Below are 16,695 nucleotides of genomic sequence, written 5' to 3'. Positions count from 1 at the left end.
ACACAGAACAAAAGAAACGATAATCTTCGCCACTAGGGAGTTAAGTGGCATCTATCAACGGCCGCTCTGATGAGAGGTGGGAATAGAGGCGGCGGCGGTGGTGGCAGAGGTGGTAGAGGTGGTTTCAATGATCAAAATAACCGCGGTGGAGGAAGAGGGGGCGGTTTCAACAATCAGGGTGGCAGAGGTGGATTCAACAACAACAACAACAACAGAAACAACAACGGCGGAAAAAATAATCGGGGAAGAGGTGGGTTTAACAACAATGACAACAGTAACAGAAATAACAACAACAACAACAACCGCGGTGGAAAAGGCGGTGGCTTCTCCAACAAGGGGAACAACTGGAATAACAACAATAACAACAATAACAACGACAATAAAAACAACGGCAATGGCAAGAACGGCAAGAATAAGAAGAAAGTCAACTGGTATCGCCCGCTCCTCGACCCATACGACTTCGAAGACAACTCGGCCAGGGTGCTGTGGCGCTGGGGGTTTGACAGCAGTAAGGCCCCGGAACCCGAGGATACAGAGATGACGAACGCGCCTCCGTTGGAGAACCCTGAGCCTGACGATGATATAACCATGGGAGGCGTCTCTGATGACGAGGACCCTGATATCTCGATGGGGGGCTGGTCCGACTCAGAGTCTGATTCGGATAACTCGATGAGAAGTTGGTCCGATTCGGACCCCGATACCTCAATTCGGGACTGTGCTGACCTGGATGCCTTGGTAGGGGGGCAGCCGGATCGGGGTGCACATGAGCGGCGATTGTCTGATTCAGATATCTCGATGCGAAGTTGGTCGGATTCGGACTCTGATACCCCCAGTGGGGCCTGTGCTAACCCGGATACTTCAACAGGCGAGGAGTCCGACCCAGACACCGCGGTGGGAGTCCGTTTTGAGTTGTACAGGTCGTGCAAAGGCCGTCCCGGTACACCAGTTCCCTCGAGGAGATCGAGCTCGAGCTCGGAAGCCTCGAGCGATTCATCGGATCCGGACTACTTGCCAGACGACGATGAGGATCCAGATGACGAAGAGGATCAAGACTATGCCTCCAAGCCAAGGAAACAAGCCCCAACCGACCCCTGTGAGCAGATGTAATCACCCAGCGAAGAAGCTGTTGAAGGGATCCTGTTGTTGGACATTTAACTTACCGTGGATGAACTTGTTGTATATGTTGTCACTATATATGAGAGCTTTGGGTTCTGGTGATAGAGATACCAATCTATCTATCTTGGAAGTGTAGCTCTGTGCCTCGCAGCGCGGGCTTCGAGTGGACCATCGGCGGATTAAGAGGGAGACTAGGAGGAATACGTCAGCTGTGGGAGGGGAGACATATCGTCCGGGGCGATGCTGAAGATGCCACCACGGGATATCAGGATAGGTGAATCACTCACATATCCGAAGTTACCAAGTCGACTGCTAGTTAATCACAGAAGCTCCTTTTCTTAGCCTAGCAGAGTGCCAATATGAAGTGGAATGATATATAGTATATGCAACCGAGATTTCGATTCAACACTCGTATGACTCGTGGCAGCTGAGGGGAGGGGGAGTCAACGGAACTCACCGTGCACTGTACTGTACATACCATGGTTTGGTCTGTCGGTCTCATCTGATATTGAGATCTGCCAGACTAAAAGATCAACGCTGCGAGCGCCGGGGACAACGGCCCAGCTAGCACTAATCTTAGTGCATGTAACTAGCCTACGAGCCTTCTTATTTAGTGCTTACGGTATCTCCACTGAGCTGAACTACGAATCTACTGTTTTCTTCCCAAAGCTCCACCAGGCTACAAAATAAATAAGAAGCGACCTGCACGACCCCGCCACTTCCTCGTCAATCTACCACCATCTATCGATCTCCCACCCACGCGACACAATCATGGCCACCAATCCCACCACCAAGCCCCAGGCAATCGTCATAGTCCACGGCGCATGGCACTCGCCCTCCCACTAATCCGACTTCACGACCGCTCTCCGCAAGCGCGGCCACGAGGTCCACGTGCCGCGCCTGCTGACCATGAACGGCGTGCGCCCGCCCAACGCTCACCTCGAGGACGACACTGACCTGATCCGCACCTACGTCGAGAGCCTGGTCGAGGCCGGCCGCGAGGTCATCGTGCTCATGCACTCCTACGGCGGGCAGGTGGGCACCAACGCACTCACGGGCCTCTCGACCGCCCAGCGCGAGGCCCAGGGTCTTTCCGGGGGCGTGAGCCAGCTCGTATACATTGCCGCCTTCGCTGTGACCGAGGGCACATCGATGATTGATGTCGTCGAGGCGCACGGCCACGGCGAATACATGCCGCTCGCTTTCGACTTCGCAGAGGACAAGACGACCGTCAGTCGGGATCCTAAGGGTCTGATCGTGGGGCCGGGGCGGTCCGACGAGGAGCTCGAGGCCTATGTCGCGGCATTCCGGCCCCATAATGGTGGGGCCTGGTATGAGAAGGTGCAGCGCTGTGCGTGGCGCGAGGTCCCGCGGGTGGCGTACATCCAAGCGACGTTGGATATGAATGTGCCGCTTCAGTATCAGAAGGATCTTGTGGAGGTGATGGAGCGGGAGACGGGGCGTCCGGTGAGGACGTTTGAGGTGGAGACCGGTCATTGTCCGACTTTCACGAAGTCGGAGGAGGTGGCGGCGATTGTGCATGAGTTGGCGGTTGGGAATTGAGATGGATAGGGCGGGACCCTGGGGAGTTTTCTTCGTTGATTGTAGGAAATTGGACTGCTGCTCTGGCGGATTATCATTGGCGGTCATGTACCACACGATGAAAGGTGGTTGTACTCATACCCATGTCTCTTTGTCTGTGGTATCCAATTTAGACTCAGTAGACGCATTAGCGAATGGTCATCAACGTACGTAGCACTGTACATAGTACCCGTGTTAGACCTTGCTGGTTTTCATCTATCATTAGTGCTCCTCGTTAGCGCTTATTGTGCCATTGCCCGGCCCAGCGACGGACTGCCCCACTACCTACCCATAAGCACCCCCCTCTCCAGCCGAGCTCAAGCCACCCCCGGCGCGGCTATCTCGGGCACTTCTCAGCCGGGATCAGGAAGCGGGCCGCAACGATCGTTTCGATCCACGCGGCGCATGCGGCGTTCGAGAACATGATTCAACGTGCTGTAGCATATCTGGAACTTATTCTTCGCTTGCTCTCACAGGGAACTCGACGGATGCGTCCAGTTTAGCTTGCTGACTTGAAAAGACAGGTGCCGCACATAGAGGGGGCGAGGTGCGGCTATGGCATTGGGGACACCATGCTTGCGCGCTGTGGTGGAATTTCATGGGGGGCGCGGCCGGTAAGCCAACCATCGCATCGGAGGAAGAATCAAACAGAGGGGTGATTTGTTTGCCGATGGACTGGACGAGAATAACAGATCGGTGTAGTTCTGTGCATTTTGACGAAAGGTATTGGCAGGACTAGTCGTCGCTGGGAACGCGGGCCTGACTGACACCCGCGAGGGGTGGTATTGAGCGTATGGGAGGGAGGGGTTGGCTCTAGGAAAAAAAGTATAGCATGGACGGACAATTAAAGTCATGAGTGGAGTGATGCCGGCAGTGCCTACCTGGTTGCGTATGGACGTGTTCTGAGTATAGACTATAGAGCGTTCGCTCGTGAAAACGGAGCAATAACACTTGCCCAGGACGAGTTGTGTCATGCAAAGAAGACCGGAGTCGCTGAGCTCAAAGTCGCGTACTGTACCTGCCGCCGCCCAACCCAGCCCACCATCCAAGTATCGCATAAACCACCATATCGCAACTATCTATACCTCACAAACAACAGTAAAGAAAACACCCAGAACGGCCGAATATATACCGATTTCGGGAGGTAAACAACAACCCCATAAGAACCCATGGTTCAGGGTCGACGAATTCGTAAAAGTGTTTTGATGACGACTCGATAACAATTGCTCTATATAATTCAAGCATGCCCCACCACCACCAACAACGTGGACCGGATGGTCGAGTTGGCAGGTCCTCGTGGCCAAGTTGGTTAAGGCTTCACGCTTATAATACGAAGACATTTCATGTATCGTATCGTGACGATCGGCGGTTCGAGCCCGCCCGGGGACAACTTCTTTTTGGTCTTGGGTTGGGGTGGCGACTCTTTCTCCGCCCAGTACGTACGAAACCGCCCTTTGTCTCTTTTTTAGCTTCTTTGCATGCAAGACGTGTTTTATTCCTTTGTTGTTTTTTGTCTGCTTTGGTTGTACTATGTTAAAAGATATCCGGGGTCTTGGTGAATATGCAAACCCATTAATATCTGCTGTACTGTAAGGTGTATGTCATGTACGCTTCCCTCTCCAACCTACGCCGGTCTATCTCTTCCTCCCGACTCCTTCCAGTTACTCCTCCTTCTCAGAGTCACTACCACCGTACTGCATCGACACCGCCATGCGCTCCAACATCTCCTCCCTCCATCCCCAGCCCAGAGCAAAAGTAGCACCCGGCCCCAACGCAAAAGTCGAAGCGGCGCACGCACCGACAGCCTTCCACCAGGAGAACGTTGCCTCGGACCGCGCCTGCTGTCGCTGCTGCAGCTCCCGGGACCTCAGCGCCAGCCACACGAACCCGCTCGCCATGGAGATGACCTGGTCATACTGCAGGAATCGCGCGATCCCCTGCGGAAATGAGGTCACGGGAGCGAGGTGCTCCGTCAGACCCGGAAAGAAGAGGCTGGCCATGGAGGCGCCCCGGGGCTTAGTGAGGCGCGTGTAGATGAAGGTGATACCGGAGAGGAGGGCGAGGGTGCGGTAGAAGAACCGCACGGTGCGGATGTTTCTCCTGCGCGTCTTACGACGAGCGTCCGGGTCGGCCGGTGGCGGGGCGGGGAAAAGGCGCTTCGCGAGGAGGGCGATCGAGAGCTGGAGGAGGGGCACCGTTACGGGGAAGAGTTGCCATATGGCATTGTACCAGCGTCGGGTTTCGACGGTGCGGGGGATGAAGTTGGCGTAGGTGGTGAGGTGGTAGCTGCCCAGGAGGGAGATCAGCAAGGACCCCGTCGTGGACGGGTCGATCATGCGGTTATGGCCCGGGAGAATGCGACCGAGGGGTGCGGTGATGTATTCGGCTGCGTAGTAGAGAGGGGCTATCAGGCCGATTCCGCGGACTTGGAAGGCAACGCCGGCGGTTATGGGTCTATGGAGACGCAAGGTTAGGTGCTGCAGGGTTCAAGATTGAGATGATAGGGATGCTTACAGTAACACTTTGTACCATGACTCTGCTCCGCGGAGGCTCTCCAAAAGCCAAATGCCATACACCGGGCCCAGATCGGTCATGAACGACAGCATCTGAAGCCGCGAATATGGGTCGGTCCCGCTGATCGAGGGCAAAAAGCAGAGAATCATAGGTCGGAGAAGGTTGTCCAGAAATGGGACGTGGTAGACCGGTTTGGCCAGGCTGATGGCCTCACCATTGCTGGCGGTCCAGGTTCCTTGGCTGATTTGTGTAATCAGGTATGGCATGAGCTTCTGGATCACGGCCCCCATGGTTGCGCTCGCAGCAGCGTAACAGCCCACCAAAGGAGCAGTCCAAAGAGCTCGCTTCCAGGCCTTATCAGCGGGGGTGTAGGGGTAGCTGTCAGTGTACGGCATGGTGCCCTGCAACGACCTTGGCGGGACTGGCTCGCAGTCGAGCTTGACGGCTCCAGCCATATTCTTGGAGTTGAGATCCATCAGGTAGCGGCCAATGTGTGGCAGTACCCTGAGTGCAATGAACTTATATTTTGGGGACGCCAAAGACTCAATGCGAGTCAAATCACCAGCGGCAGAATATATGGCGGGGAGACGAGCAAGTCGGGCTTCTTCCCAGGCCTTCAGACAGCGGTCAATTTCACCGACAGGGATGCGCTCCTCGGCCGAGCTTTGTACCAAAGTGGCTAGGCTATTGGCCAAAGACGCGGCACTCTCGATAGCACTCATCCCGCCCTGGCCCAGGTTGGGGGTCATCTGTGCAATGCAACCAGGTAATCAGCAACACTACCACGTTATAACTAGCTCTCGGCTCAACATACCTTGTGAATCGAGTCACCAATACAGACAAAGCGATCCATGCACCAGTGCTTAAACAGGGCCTCTTCCAGAGGAACCATTGTTCGCGTTATCGTTCTTTGAACCACCTCGGAGAATGGCACGGTATCGGTGACCGGCTTGTCCAGGTAGGCTGCTATGTGCTTTTCGAGATCATCCTGGCTATACCGAGGGGTCTCGTTGCCTGTGTAGACCTGATCCATCTTGGTGAAGAAGAACCAGTAGACGCGCCCACCCTTGCTTGAGATCACCAGAAATGACCAATCCTCGCCATACGTCCGATGAAGAAGCCCCGGTTCCAGCCCCGGGGTTGGCTGCGAGATGCCAAACACACAGTTATACTCGGACTTCATCCCTATACCCCACGAGGGGACGTATCAGTACGGGCTTCCAGTCCCAGAACGGAGGTCGCATACGTGTTCTTTCCTCCGCGATCTCATTGATGAGCCCGCGGGTTTCCATATAGTCCCACATCTGATACCGGATGTTACTCCTGACGCCATCCGCACCCACTACCAAGTCTCCCTCGAAAGTGGTGTTATCTTCACAGTGTACCACCACCTTCTCGAGCAGGTGGTCCACTTTTGTCACTCTCTTGTTGAGAAATACCCGATCTTGCGCAGACCCTAGATGCTTGTGAAGGACTGCGAGTACCGCCTGCCGATCGAGAAATGCTACTGGGTACCCATGTCTGATTTCCCGTCAGCGGGTGATCACATATCACTTCTCACACAATCGCAGCAGAGATGTTGGATAGGGCGCGCGAATGACCTACCTCTCTAAGACGAGGCGCAGGTCGATCGACTCGTTGATGAGCTTGCCTCTATCGGACCAGATGAGCTCTCTATGGAGCGGCTCCACGATATCATAAATGTCGTCGAAAACACCGATCTGATCGAAGATGCGACTGCCATTCGGGCTAAGGCCAATGGATGCACCTACCTGAGGCGCGATGTCATCATGGGACTCCAAGACAACAAAGTCAATGTTGTTTCGGAGAAGGGAGTGGGCAAGTGTGAGGCCAGCGATGGAGCCACCCACTATGACCACGCGGAACTTGGATTGAGAGGTCTTCTCCATGGTGAAGGTGATAGACAGTCCACCTATTGCGTACAGAAAGTGACGACCTGATTTCAAGTAGGTGTGAGGAGGGTGGGCAATGACAATGTATAAATACTAACACCAATACTACTGTGATAGTTTAGAGGTTCCACTCCAAACACCGGCGGCTTCATTGTCTACGACGATCGCAAGGGGACAGATGAAGCTCCGTCGAAGAAAAAATGTGGACTTCACATTGCTCTAGATTAGGTAGAGATAAGTTGAGGACGGGCCAGACGAGTCAAGGCAATGAGCGTTGGAGTTTAGTCTGCACGCTAGGGGGGATGGATGGCAGAAGCTGCGTGTCTACCGCAACAAATAGCAACCACCATCGCACTCCGAAACCCCATTTTGCTGTCATGGCGTGATTATCGCACCCATTCAAGAGGCATCACGTTTCCCCCACAATACCCAAATACAACATCGTAATTTCGATATGCCGAAGAGTGCTCGAGCTCCCTTGAGCCCAATCATGTGAATTGGCCCGGCCTTACCGACGGTAAGATGGCGGTGATTTCCGCATCTGGGCGTCAGTGAGATCCAGACATCATGAGACATCAAGAGGCACTGAGAGACTCGGGTCACCGTCCGCAAACGGACAACGCATATGCGCATTCATTTTCAATGTTCTTATTGCTGACAGTGGTGGCAGAACTCTATCCGCGAGAAATCCCGCTCGAATGATTGGCTGTGTACACAATGGAATCCCAACCGTTGGGTAGGCCGCCTTACCGGTAGATACAATATGCATGTCGACCGTTGTCCGATGGGGGGAGCGGGAACAAATGGACGAAGCATGGCCCATCAGCCGTGCAGCACTAATGTAGAAGTATCCCTGAACCCCGCCTGGGCGACGTGCGGCTGTGGTGCTGAAGGTGAAATGTGACTGGGTGGTTCGGGTGCCAGAGCCCACATGGTTTAGCCGCACTTGGCATCCAGCTCGCGAGGCTGAGGGGATGTCGCTCTGGCTCATGGTGAGTGAACCTTATTCTCATTGTACGAGTCGTCTGTTCGTCTAGATGTGGGGACTCAATGCTGCCAAACGTAACTATTTTTATGCCAGGTCAGCACGGGAGAATAGCAAAGAGGTTACTTTTAATATGAGCAATATCGGGATAAGCGAGTTGCACGTTGCTGCTTAGGGGGTCTTCCAGAGGTTCAAGGTTCCATGGCTGCTATCGAGCACTGGATGCTTTCGGTCTCGAAAGCAGCTCACACTTGTCCTGATATCAATTGGCCGGATGGTGTAGTTGGTTATCACGTATCGTTAACACCGATAAGGTCCTGGGATCGAGCCCCAGTCTGGTCATCTCTTTTTGCACATCCAGGCTTGCCACTGTTACTGGTACTCTTTTTACCCTCAAGATTGACGCAATCTATATGGTAAGACGTGACCCAAAGAACTGGCATGGTCAAAGCAACCCTCTCCTCCAGCGCTCAGCTTTCAATGTGAGAAGATTGGCTTCTGAACATGCAAGAACAATAGGGCGCAAGTGAGTAGCTCACGTTGGAACTAGGGGGCGTGAATATGGACATTGTACTGTTACCATAACATGACTGTTATATGGGTGTCCGTTGGTAAGCTCAATCACCGATGCCCCCCTAAATTGTGTGTGTTGTAGCATTCTTTAATAAACTAAAAAAAGGACAAAATTATCAGCGACACGGCATGGTTGTCAGCACGACAATACCTGGATGTGCAAAAAGAGTTGACCAGACTGGGGCTCGATCCCAGGACCTTATCGGTGTTAACGATACGTGATAACCAACTACACCATCCGGCCTCCTTGTTGAAACAACTCTCTAATTCGTTAAAAGTGACAAAAATTTCAAGGCACTCATCGTCTTCCTGAGGCAGCCATAGACTTAGTGGTAGCTTTAGCAATTTTGTTGCTATTCTTTCCAGACCATGTCCTTTGGCTCTTTCACCTTTTTACTTTAATCATACACCCCGATCGCGAAGTATATCAACTAGAAGCTCCCTACGTCACAGATGTTTTGATGACTCGGACCCATAGATGGGAGGCGTATATATCTTCGGCCCACCATCCGACTCTGCAGTCCACGGTATGAGCTACGTTGTCCCGGACAAACACAGGCGCAAATTACTTGACGCATGGTAGAACGATGACAGGACGCCGACATCAATCACCAACAGGAGTACAGACGTGGCCCAAGCACCAAGACAACACCGAAAATCAAGATGTAACTACCTCGGTGCCTGCCCGAGAACCCCCCTCCGACCCATTCAAGCAATGTAGACCCACGCAGCTAAGACACCGGAGCCCGATTCTAGCATACAATGGCAGGCGGACAAAAGAGACAGAGATATCGATGTCATATCGCGACCACATAACCTCGTACACAGCGAAGGCAATATGTAGCTCCGATAGACTACCCGCAACGAAAATATGAGTCGCTGTATGAGCCAAGGTACCGCAACGATACTTAACCATGAGTAGTTCGACCTAGGAAAGCCAGACCTGAATAGGGACAAGCATGGGAGCTAGAAGCCGAAGGCATATATAGGAAAGCCACACGGAAGCAGTGTAGAAGATGCTTCTCTTGCAGCGCCGATTGCTGCTTGGCTATTGGGACATTCAGCACAGAGCATGTTATTCTCATAACTACATCCGATATAGTGTAACGGCTATCATACCTGTCTTTCACACAGGAGATCGGGGTTCGATTCCCCGTATCGGAGACATCCTTTAAATCTTTTTGTCATTGTTCATTCTTTTGACATTGTCTGCAAGAAGTTCACAATGTCTCATCACTGGACCGTCAAGATAAAGCGCACATCACTAGAACAAGTCACCAGGAAAGGAAGGTTCATCCGGTCGCGGCCTACCCCCGGTCGGACCTTCCCAATTGGTAGACCAACATAGGACTCCGGGAATGAGTGCCGCATTCCCCACAGACAGAGAGCAGGTGCACACCTGCGGGCTCCCTCTTTCATCACCCTTAGTCGATAGAGAATGTTACAATGCAACCCCACGTACCACAATTCATGACAGTTTTCAAGTGGATTAATAAACTACATACAGTACATGAAAACAGATGCACAGTCGTGATATTGACATAATCAGAGAGGTAAGGAAAAATACAAGAATCGTCAATATGACGCCGGATATAGCGCCACCAGGAACAAGCACAGTCAAGTAGGATGGTGGGCCAGATATAGCAGCGGTCCGGCACAAGGCAAGGAGAGTCAGTATGTAAATGAAAGGAAGGGTATTTGATGAGTCGTCAAAATGTCGAACAAAGCAGTAGGTATCATGTGGTAAATCCCGGGAAACGCGCGCAATCTTCAACTATCCAAGGTATTAGGAAACTCTGCCGGCAAGAAATGTCGCACAAACTCGCTAATCTGTAATAGAATATCGCCCCACCAACCAGCGTCGGGGTGACGATATGAGAATCGAACATGGCATCTTTTGGTCGTTTGGGTCTTTTCGGTCTCTCTCCAGAACTCGTAGAATGTAGCCTGCGATTTGCTCAATCGATCATCATTCGAGTAGGCACCTGGCCAGAAGAGATGTTAGAGGACAGCTCAGTCGTCTTGCCCTCTTTGTTCTGCGTCTTCTTCTTGTGTACATGTTGCTTCAGGCCCTTGTGGAAGTTGTGCATACACACACAGGCGTTGATAATGGTGATGACGATGAGCACAAGGGTGATGACGGCGAAGAATGTCAAAGAGCGCCGAGCAGTCAAGTATAGGTCATAAGTACCAGGCTGGTACATCCGGACTAGCTTGAACAAGAAATAGGCCATGGCCGCGAAGTAAAGGAGCTAGCGAAACAGTCAGCTGATGATCTGCGGGGCTTAAACGAGTACCATAGAAACATACAATGACAACAATCATGCCAATCGAACTTTCGCGCCGCACGAAGAAGGCCGCACAGATCAGAATTATAATTGTCACGGGAATGGCAGCTAGTGTAAGGGCGAATTCTATGTCGGTCCTATTCGTGACGATAACGACGAATTGAACGGTAAAACCAAGGAAGAAGAAGAAGTCGAATTTCAGAAGCGAGATATAGATCTAACATGATTGTAAGCATGGGCGAAGCGCGTAACCCTTATACGAGCACATACCTGATAAGTCAGATACCGGCGCTTCATTCGCAGATCGGCGCTGATATGTTTGTAGATAGACCATGCGAACTCGTCGTATAGTTTCCAGGCAACGATCACCATCAAGATTGAACCCATAGCCACGACGCAGGGGATGATGATAAGGAAAGGCTCTGTTTCCCCCCAGACATTTTCCGCAATAGCACCATTGTCCCAGAGAATTTGTACAGCATCGCGAATTTGTTGCACCTGCACGGCCCCGTAAATCAACAACCCGATATTGCACATGCACAGTCCGATAACCTGAATAGTGTTCTTAAGGCGTAGCGCATCGTAAACGAGAATCAGCTCATAGATGAACCCGAAGCTATAGAGGGCTAGGAAGGTTGGAATAGGTTTCGAGGCAGTCGTCGTGGCGGCCGATGGGAGCAATTGGACCTGGAAATTGACGAAAATATAACTTTTGCGGAAGGATTAGCTTCGGACCCGACAGTTTGAACACGGAGACTATTTGCACATACCACTCCAGGGCGAGGGTAATGATCGTTTGGACAAGGGTGACAATGCAGAAGGACCACGTCCACAGAGAATTGGGGCGGTACATCCTGTGTCGCTTTGGGGGATCCGGAGGAACGTTTGTGTATCCTTCCCGTCCACGAAAACCACGCCGAAAGGACGGATCAAAAGAGCCCCCCAGGAGGGAGGCCCGCGATGTGTTGGAATAAATTTTGACGAAGTGCTCCGTGACGGAGCTGGTGTCCGTCGGAGGATCGGGATCTGGATACAATATGCTGGTTTCACCACCAAATGGCGGCGTTTTTCGTTTCGGGAGAAGATCGGAAAGTCGGAGGTCGAGGTGACGATGAGTGCTGTTTTGGCTGTCGCGATCCCCAAACTCTCAGATATGTCGCTTGGCCTGAAAAGACTCTAGGTGGTTCAGGAGGTGAAATCTCGATAATGACCGGAACGGTGACGATAGGATCCCAGGCGCATAAGCCACACCAAATCCCCTGAAAATCAGCCTAGACCAGACGGAGGACAGTCCAGGAGGCTGGGCTGCGAGTGGAAAGGAAAGCGTCGAGATCTCTAGAGGCGATGTGTTTGGTTACTAGGCCGCGTGAGAAAAGTCGCGACGGAGATTTGGCGGGGAGGCTCAGTCCGGTGGTCGATGGCTCGGGACTGGTGGAGGACCAGGCTGGCTGGGTGTAAGGCTGAGCACATGCAGGGTCACGAGTCAGGCTGGTGTGTCGGTTTCAGCCGGGAATGAGGGGGGTGTGGGAGGGAGGGAGAAAGAAAACGAAAGACTAGTTGTGAAAGAGAGACTGATGGGTTGAGAAACGAGTGTTGGAGGAATAGGAAGGAGAAGAGGAAGAGGTGCTGAGTGTTGAAGATGAGGGACAGGTGGAGGACAACAGAAGACGGGGGGGACGATGGGGGGAAGAAAGGGAAGTCTGAGCCGCAGTGAGGAGGAAACAACGAGGCGAAAGAAGGGAAGAGGAGGAAAATGTATTATTACGAGTACGAAGATACTTACTTTTTTACCTTTGCCGGTCGGGCGGGCAAAGAAAAGAAGCAGCCAAGCGGAAGAAGTCCAGCTGAAGTTCCAGACGCAACGGAAGGGTCAAGTGTCCGATTCAAAAGGGAAACTGCAGGGACGATCCCCAAAGAATAGAACAGAGAGGGGAGAGAGAAAGGAAGAAAGGAAGAATCACGAACAGACAGACGGACAGACAGACAGACAGACAGACAAGCAGATAGACAGGCAGAAAAAGGAATCCAACTGAATGAGAGAGCTTCCAGTGCTCTCTTCCCCACCGGACGGACACCACCGACAACAAATGCGACCAAGAAAAATAAATAGCCTTAACCGGCGACAGTTAACGGTATGAAGTTAAGTTAGCTGGAAATGTGTTGGATTGTCCATTGAGGAGTATCCCACCCTCAGTTCTAAATTTGTGGTGCTTAATCTCGCTGTTGACTCGCGCACGGGAACTTTTTAATTAGAGTCTTATGTTGTCTTATGTTGCTCTAACACCTCCCAGGAGTTCTTGGTATTCGAGCCACGGCAGGTCCAGTCTTGGCTAACTATCCTCTGGATAATTTACGCAAAAAGTACTCCGTACGTATGGAGTACTTCGCGGAAAAGAGTAGAGTAAGATGGCGGTGGTGGCTAGTAATCTTAGGATTCGTACGTAGAAATAACCCGTGCCTGAGACTAACTCAAGGGAGAAATAAACTAGCCTCGATTACTCCTGAATTGTCGCGTTGCAGGCGTTGCAGTGGGGTGGGTCGGACCCATGCGATGGGCTGGCTGTCTGCCTGCTGCGAACTTTTGAAACCAAAATTTCGCCCGGGGGATGGACGGGGGGCCAGATTCCATGGTTCAATTTATGCATCTTTCTCCTCCTCCCCCCCCGGTTTCTGCCTGACCTGGACCGGCAAGAATGTGCCGAACGTCAATGGGAAAGAACCGCTGCCACTTCAGCTGTCAATTGAATCGAACCCTTGAGTTGATGGGAGATACATCTGAAGACTCGAAGAGGGATAGTTGGCTATTACAAGGCCAATTACCGGAAGCAATAATGTAGCGCAGTGGTTCCGTTCCCATTGAAAGATAAGATGGTACTCTCGCCTGAGGATGAAAGAAACCAACAACCCTCATTGTTGATTCGATTACTGGGGAGGGCTACGTACTCTTCTACCTAGCCTGCCACTCGACTAGTCACTCAGTACCTTGCCTTGCCTGCGTACTTGTTGCTGTGTAGGGTATTATCCCACCACTGGGATGCGAGGAGGTAGCTAGCTGTTCGGGCTAGAGAGAGGCCGAATGCTGCTACGTACTGGAACCGTTCAAGGAGGGAGAGAGAGAGAGAGAGAGAGAGAGAGAGTTGGGTTGGGTGCAGGAAACAAGCCACAACCCACAGCTACCGTGACCATGCGGTGACCCTGGTGTGGCATGGTGTGGCTATTTTAGTGCCTCCTTGCCGTTCCCTTCAGGTGGCTGTCCGTCCACTCGGAGGGAAGACTCGGTCTTTTGTGAAACAGCGGTCTTAACAGATAAATTTCCAGCAGTTCTCCTCTGACAGGCTAGAAATAGTCTACGTAGTACTTCGTATACTGTGTAGGATCCATCGCCATGGTGACATCTGATTCATATATACCCTACTGCAAATCAAGCACTATTCCCTGATGGGTACCGGCTTATGGGTGACAGGGTCGTTAGCCTTTAAACTCGAGCTTCGACATGGTTCTCAGTTCTCCATCCCGCACCATCCAGATCCTAGACTAAATTAGTAACGATTTCAGCGGATTGTTGAATAGACAGTGAGCGCGGTGCTTGCATCTACTAGACACTTAGGTGCAGACACTGCAGTAAACCAAAGGGACTTGCTTGCTCGTATTTGGGCGTTCAGGAGAAAGTCGATTCTTGGGTTGGTGTCGGTGGCATAGTCCGAACTGTCATGCTTTCGACACTTGAAGCATATCTCTATGATGAGATCATGAGAAAGCGACATGACACCAATAGATGATGCAAGATAGCGAGTCAGATGTCCCAGAGATGATAATTGAGGTACAGTTCATAAGACCAAAGGTGTAGCAGTGCCCACGGCATTTCACACCGCCTACCTTGAAAGAGTTCATTTGCCGAGAGAATATCAGTTTCCCGCGGGTCCATTGGTAGAGACGGGGGCGGTACGCGGGAGCACGGACCACATCACGGAGCTGCGGGCTGAGAATTTCGGCTCCCACTGCAAAATCGAGGGTAAAACAACAGCAAAAAGAGATGATACTTGTGACTCCGATACGGGGAATCGAACCCCGATCTCCTGTGTGAAAGACAGGTATGATAGCCGTTACACTATATCGGATCTATTTATCAAAAGCTAAGAGTTTTTGTTAAATATTCTTGTATCAATGAATGTTAACTGCTTGACTGCTTTCTCGCAATCGATTGCCGCCCGGCAGAATTGTATGTGACGGTAACCCGCCAAATGGAAACGTGAGCGTGGCCTCTTTCTGGCAACCCGCACCTTCACCTCCCCCGACCTTCTGCCATCCACCTCGTCCTTCTTCTCCCCAGCCGACTTCCTTGTCCCATCGGCCAATTGACCCATCTATCTCTTTGTTCCTCAACTTTAATATCATACTTGCTTTCTTTGCTTTTTAGCCCTTTCTTGATTCCACTTTCATAATGGTCAGTGCCCTCGTCCTGCCTGTTGTCTCAGCGCGCACCTCGATTGTCCTTTGCGCGAGCTGGATGATCTCCCCCAAGCCGACCGCCGCTATCCACTTCAGCATTCGAATTGAAACTGACCTCAGTGCTATAGGCTTCTCCTCGTGCAGCTTCTCCCCTAACCTCCGGAGCTGAGTCCGGCCCTGACTCCAAGTCTGCCGGCGCTGGCTCCGGTGCCTCTGCCGTCTCCACCGTCAACCGCCCTTCCTCCCCTACTCCTCCTGGTGGTCCCCGGGCTGCTTTGCGTCGCCGCGCGGCCGCTGACCACAAGGAGTCCCTCCGCAATGCCCGACCCAGCTCGACCCGCGCTGCCGGTGCCGGTGGTTCTTCTGGCACGATGCTGAAGCTCTACACCGACGAGAGCCCCGGCTTGAGGGTCGACCCCGTCGTCGTCCTGGTTCTCAGTCTGGGATTCATCTTCTCCGTCGTTGGTCTGCACGGTACGTTCCACCCATCCCTCAAGCATCAATCCAAAGAATCAACCACTGACCGTTTCCCCCTATTCTACAGTCATCGCCAAGATCACCCGCAAGTTCTCCTCGTAAATTAGCCCCCAAACGCCATCGGTTCACCGTCAGACACTCTGAAACCCGGATCTTCTTGATACGCAGCACGCTATCAATCGGTAAATTCCATCCGGGGCCCGCGAGATTGGTTGGCCTGGGCTGAAACTCCGACCGAGAGAATCAGATCGTCGCATCATTTATCACCTTCGAAATCATATACCCCACCTTGGTGTCCCCCCTTTACCCGTTATTTTCTGCGTGCGCCGGTGATGGAGACATCTTTTCGCAACACACGCATTTTTGACCCAGCGCGCTTTTGTATTTTGTCCGGATTCATACCTATCTGCTGCATAGGATGGAAATGGACATGCTCGATCAAGCAGAGGAGAATTCCACAAGGGAAAGACAGAGAAAGAGAGAGAGACTTGGAATGAAATGCATATGTGTAATTTTAGTGCTTATCAATGAAAACGAGTTCCGACCAAACGGTTATCGTATACGTCAGCGTACCCAGCGGAAGAACCGAAACCATCGACCCACGCTATGAAAAACAGACTTGGAATCCTGCGCATAGAGTATAAGAATGCGAAGCAGATAAGGGAAGGTTCTGGCAGCCGGGGACACTGAAACTGTGGGGAGAGACCTGGTTAGCGAAGCAAAAGACAAAACAGGAGAAGTAAGGCGACAGAGGTAGAGAGCCATGCTATAGTATACATGCTGGCAAAGGCTATCATGC

At 52.1% G+C, this 16,695-nt stretch overlaps 7 protein-coding genes and 5 non-coding genes across 12 annotated transcripts; 6 read left to right on the top strand and 6 right to left on the bottom strand.

Annotated features, from left to right (window-relative positions):
* Positions 1–59: 59 nt before the first annotated feature.
* Positions 60–1,107, top strand: BO95DRAFT_482244 (uncharacterized protein; the record flags this gene model as incomplete). Its single annotated transcript, XM_025590238.1, has 1 exon — positions 60–1,107. The coding sequence occupies exon 1, from the start codon at positions 70–72 to the stop codon at positions 1,105–1,107; it is 1,038 nt and encodes a 345-aa protein (XP_025442288.1). The 5' UTR covers positions 60–69.
* A 685-nt stretch (positions 1,108–1,792) lies between these two features.
* On the top strand, positions 1,793–2,776 carry BO95DRAFT_442882 (alpha/beta hydrolase). The gene has a single exon (XM_025586547.1). The coding sequence runs from the start codon at positions 2,026–2,028 to the stop codon at positions 2,677–2,679; it is 654 nt and encodes a 217-aa protein (XP_025442287.1). The 5' UTR covers positions 1,793–2,025; the 3' UTR covers positions 2,680–2,776.
* Positions 2,777–3,112: 336 nt separating this feature from the next.
* Positions 3,113–3,451, bottom strand: BO95DRAFT_442880 (uncharacterized protein). Its single transcript, XM_025586546.1, has 2 exons — positions 3,400–3,451; positions 3,113–3,311 (listed from the first exon to the last, which is right to left on the bottom strand). Exons 1-2 carry the CDS (start codon positions 3,407–3,409, stop codon positions 3,151–3,153), a joined length of 171 nt encoding a protein of 56 aa, XP_025442286.1. The 5' UTR covers positions 3,410–3,451; the 3' UTR covers positions 3,113–3,150.
* Positions 3,452–3,987: 536 nt separating this feature from the next.
* BO95DRAFT_t150 lies at positions 3,988–4,086 on the top strand. The gene has a single exon. It is a non-coding gene; the product is annotated as a tRNA-Ile (tRNA).
* Positions 4,087–4,358: 272 nt separating this feature from the next.
* BO95DRAFT_431955 (FAD-dependent oxidoreductase) lies at positions 4,359–7,121 on the bottom strand (the record flags this gene model as incomplete). The annotated part of the gene is made up of 5 exons (XM_025585029.1): positions 4,359–5,151; positions 5,212–5,960; positions 6,026–6,396; positions 6,458–6,732; positions 6,817–7,121. The coding sequence occupies 5 exons, from the start codon at positions 7,119–7,121 to the stop codon at positions 4,359–4,361; spliced, it is 2,493 nt and encodes an 830-aa protein (XP_025442285.1).
* Positions 7,122–8,377: 1,256 nt separating this feature from the next.
* BO95DRAFT_t151 lies at positions 8,378–8,451 on the top strand. Its single transcript has one exon. It is a non-coding gene; the product is annotated as a tRNA-Val (tRNA).
* A 401-nt stretch (positions 8,452–8,852) lies between these two features.
* BO95DRAFT_t147 lies at positions 8,853–8,926 on the bottom strand. The gene has a single exon. It is a non-coding gene; the product is annotated as a tRNA-Val (tRNA).
* Positions 8,927–9,374: 448 nt separating this feature from the next.
* Positions 9,375–9,884, bottom strand: BO95DRAFT_442878 (uncharacterized protein). The gene is made up of 2 exons (XM_025586545.1): positions 9,802–9,884; positions 9,375–9,730 (listed from the first exon to the last, which is right to left on the bottom strand). Exons 1-2 carry the CDS (start codon positions 9,868–9,870, stop codon positions 9,611–9,613), a joined length of 189 nt encoding a protein of 62 aa, XP_025442284.1. The 5' UTR covers positions 9,871–9,884; the 3' UTR covers positions 9,375–9,610.
* BO95DRAFT_t152 lies at positions 9,775–9,846 on the top strand. The gene has a single exon. It is a non-coding gene; the product is annotated as a tRNA-Glu (tRNA).
* Positions 9,885–10,433: 549 nt separating the features above from the next.
* On the bottom strand, positions 10,434–12,236 carry BO95DRAFT_133547 (uncharacterized protein). Its single transcript, XM_025580531.1, has 4 exons — positions 11,741–12,236; positions 11,241–11,679; positions 10,993–11,187; positions 10,434–10,934 (listed from the first exon to the last, which is right to left on the bottom strand). Exons 1-4 carry the CDS (start codon positions 11,821–11,823, stop codon positions 10,641–10,643), a joined length of 1,011 nt encoding a protein of 336 aa, XP_025442283.1. The 5' UTR covers positions 11,824–12,236; the 3' UTR covers positions 10,434–10,640.
* Positions 12,237–15,016: 2,780 nt separating this feature from the next.
* BO95DRAFT_t146 lies at positions 15,017–15,088 on the bottom strand. Its single transcript has one exon. It is a non-coding gene; the product is annotated as a tRNA-Glu (tRNA).
* Positions 15,089–15,249: 161 nt separating this feature from the next.
* BO95DRAFT_442874 (SEC61-beta family protein) lies at positions 15,250–16,442 on the top strand. The gene is made up of 3 exons (XM_025586544.1): positions 15,250–15,414; positions 15,548–15,893; positions 15,964–16,442. Exons 1-3 carry the CDS (start codon positions 15,412–15,414, stop codon positions 15,996–15,998), a joined length of 384 nt encoding a protein of 127 aa, XP_025442282.1. The 5' UTR covers positions 15,250–15,411; the 3' UTR covers positions 15,999–16,442.
* The last annotated feature ends 253 nt before the right edge of the window (positions 16,443–16,695 follow it).

Source organism: Aspergillus brunneoviolaceus, assembly GCF_003184695.1.
Source record: "Aspergillus brunneoviolaceus CBS 621.78 unplaced genomic scaffold BO95scaffold_34, whole genome shotgun sequence".
Taxonomy (NCBI): Eukaryota; Fungi; Ascomycota; class Eurotiomycetes; order Eurotiales; family Aspergillaceae; genus Aspergillus; species Aspergillus brunneoviolaceus.
This window is presented reverse-complemented; position numbering and strand designations above follow the sequence as displayed.

Bases quoted from the DNA above. Each gene is read 5' to 3' on its own strand.
- BO95DRAFT_442882 (XM_025586547.1), top strand. From the start codon at position 2,026: ATGAACGGCGTGCGCCCGCCCAACGCTCACCTCGAGGACGACACTGAC.
- BO95DRAFT_442878 (XM_025586545.1), bottom strand. From the start codon at position 9,870: ATGACAAAAAGATTTAAAGGATGTCTCCGATACGGGGAATCGAACCCC. The intron at 9,731-9,801 runs GTATGATAGCCG...ATGTCCCAATAG, and splicing joins ATCTCCTGTGTGAAAGACAG to CCAAGCAGCAATCGGCGCTG.
- BO95DRAFT_133547 (XM_025580531.1), bottom strand. From the start codon at position 11,823: ATGTACCGCCCCAATTCTCTGTGGACGTGGTCCTTCTGCATTGTCACC. The intron at 11,680-11,740 runs GTATGTGCAAAT...CTTCCGCAAAAG, and splicing joins ATTACCCTCGCCCTGGAGTG to TTATATTTTCGTCAATTTCC. The intron at 11,188-11,240 runs GTATGTGCTCGT...CAATCATGTTAG, and splicing joins GCCGGTATCTGACTTATCAG to ATCTATATCTCGCTTCTGAA.
- BO95DRAFT_442874 (XM_025586544.1), top strand. The intron at 15,894-15,963 runs GTACGTTCCACC...CCTATTCTACAG, and splicing joins CTCCGTCGTTGGTCTGCACG to TCATCGCCAAGATCACCCGC.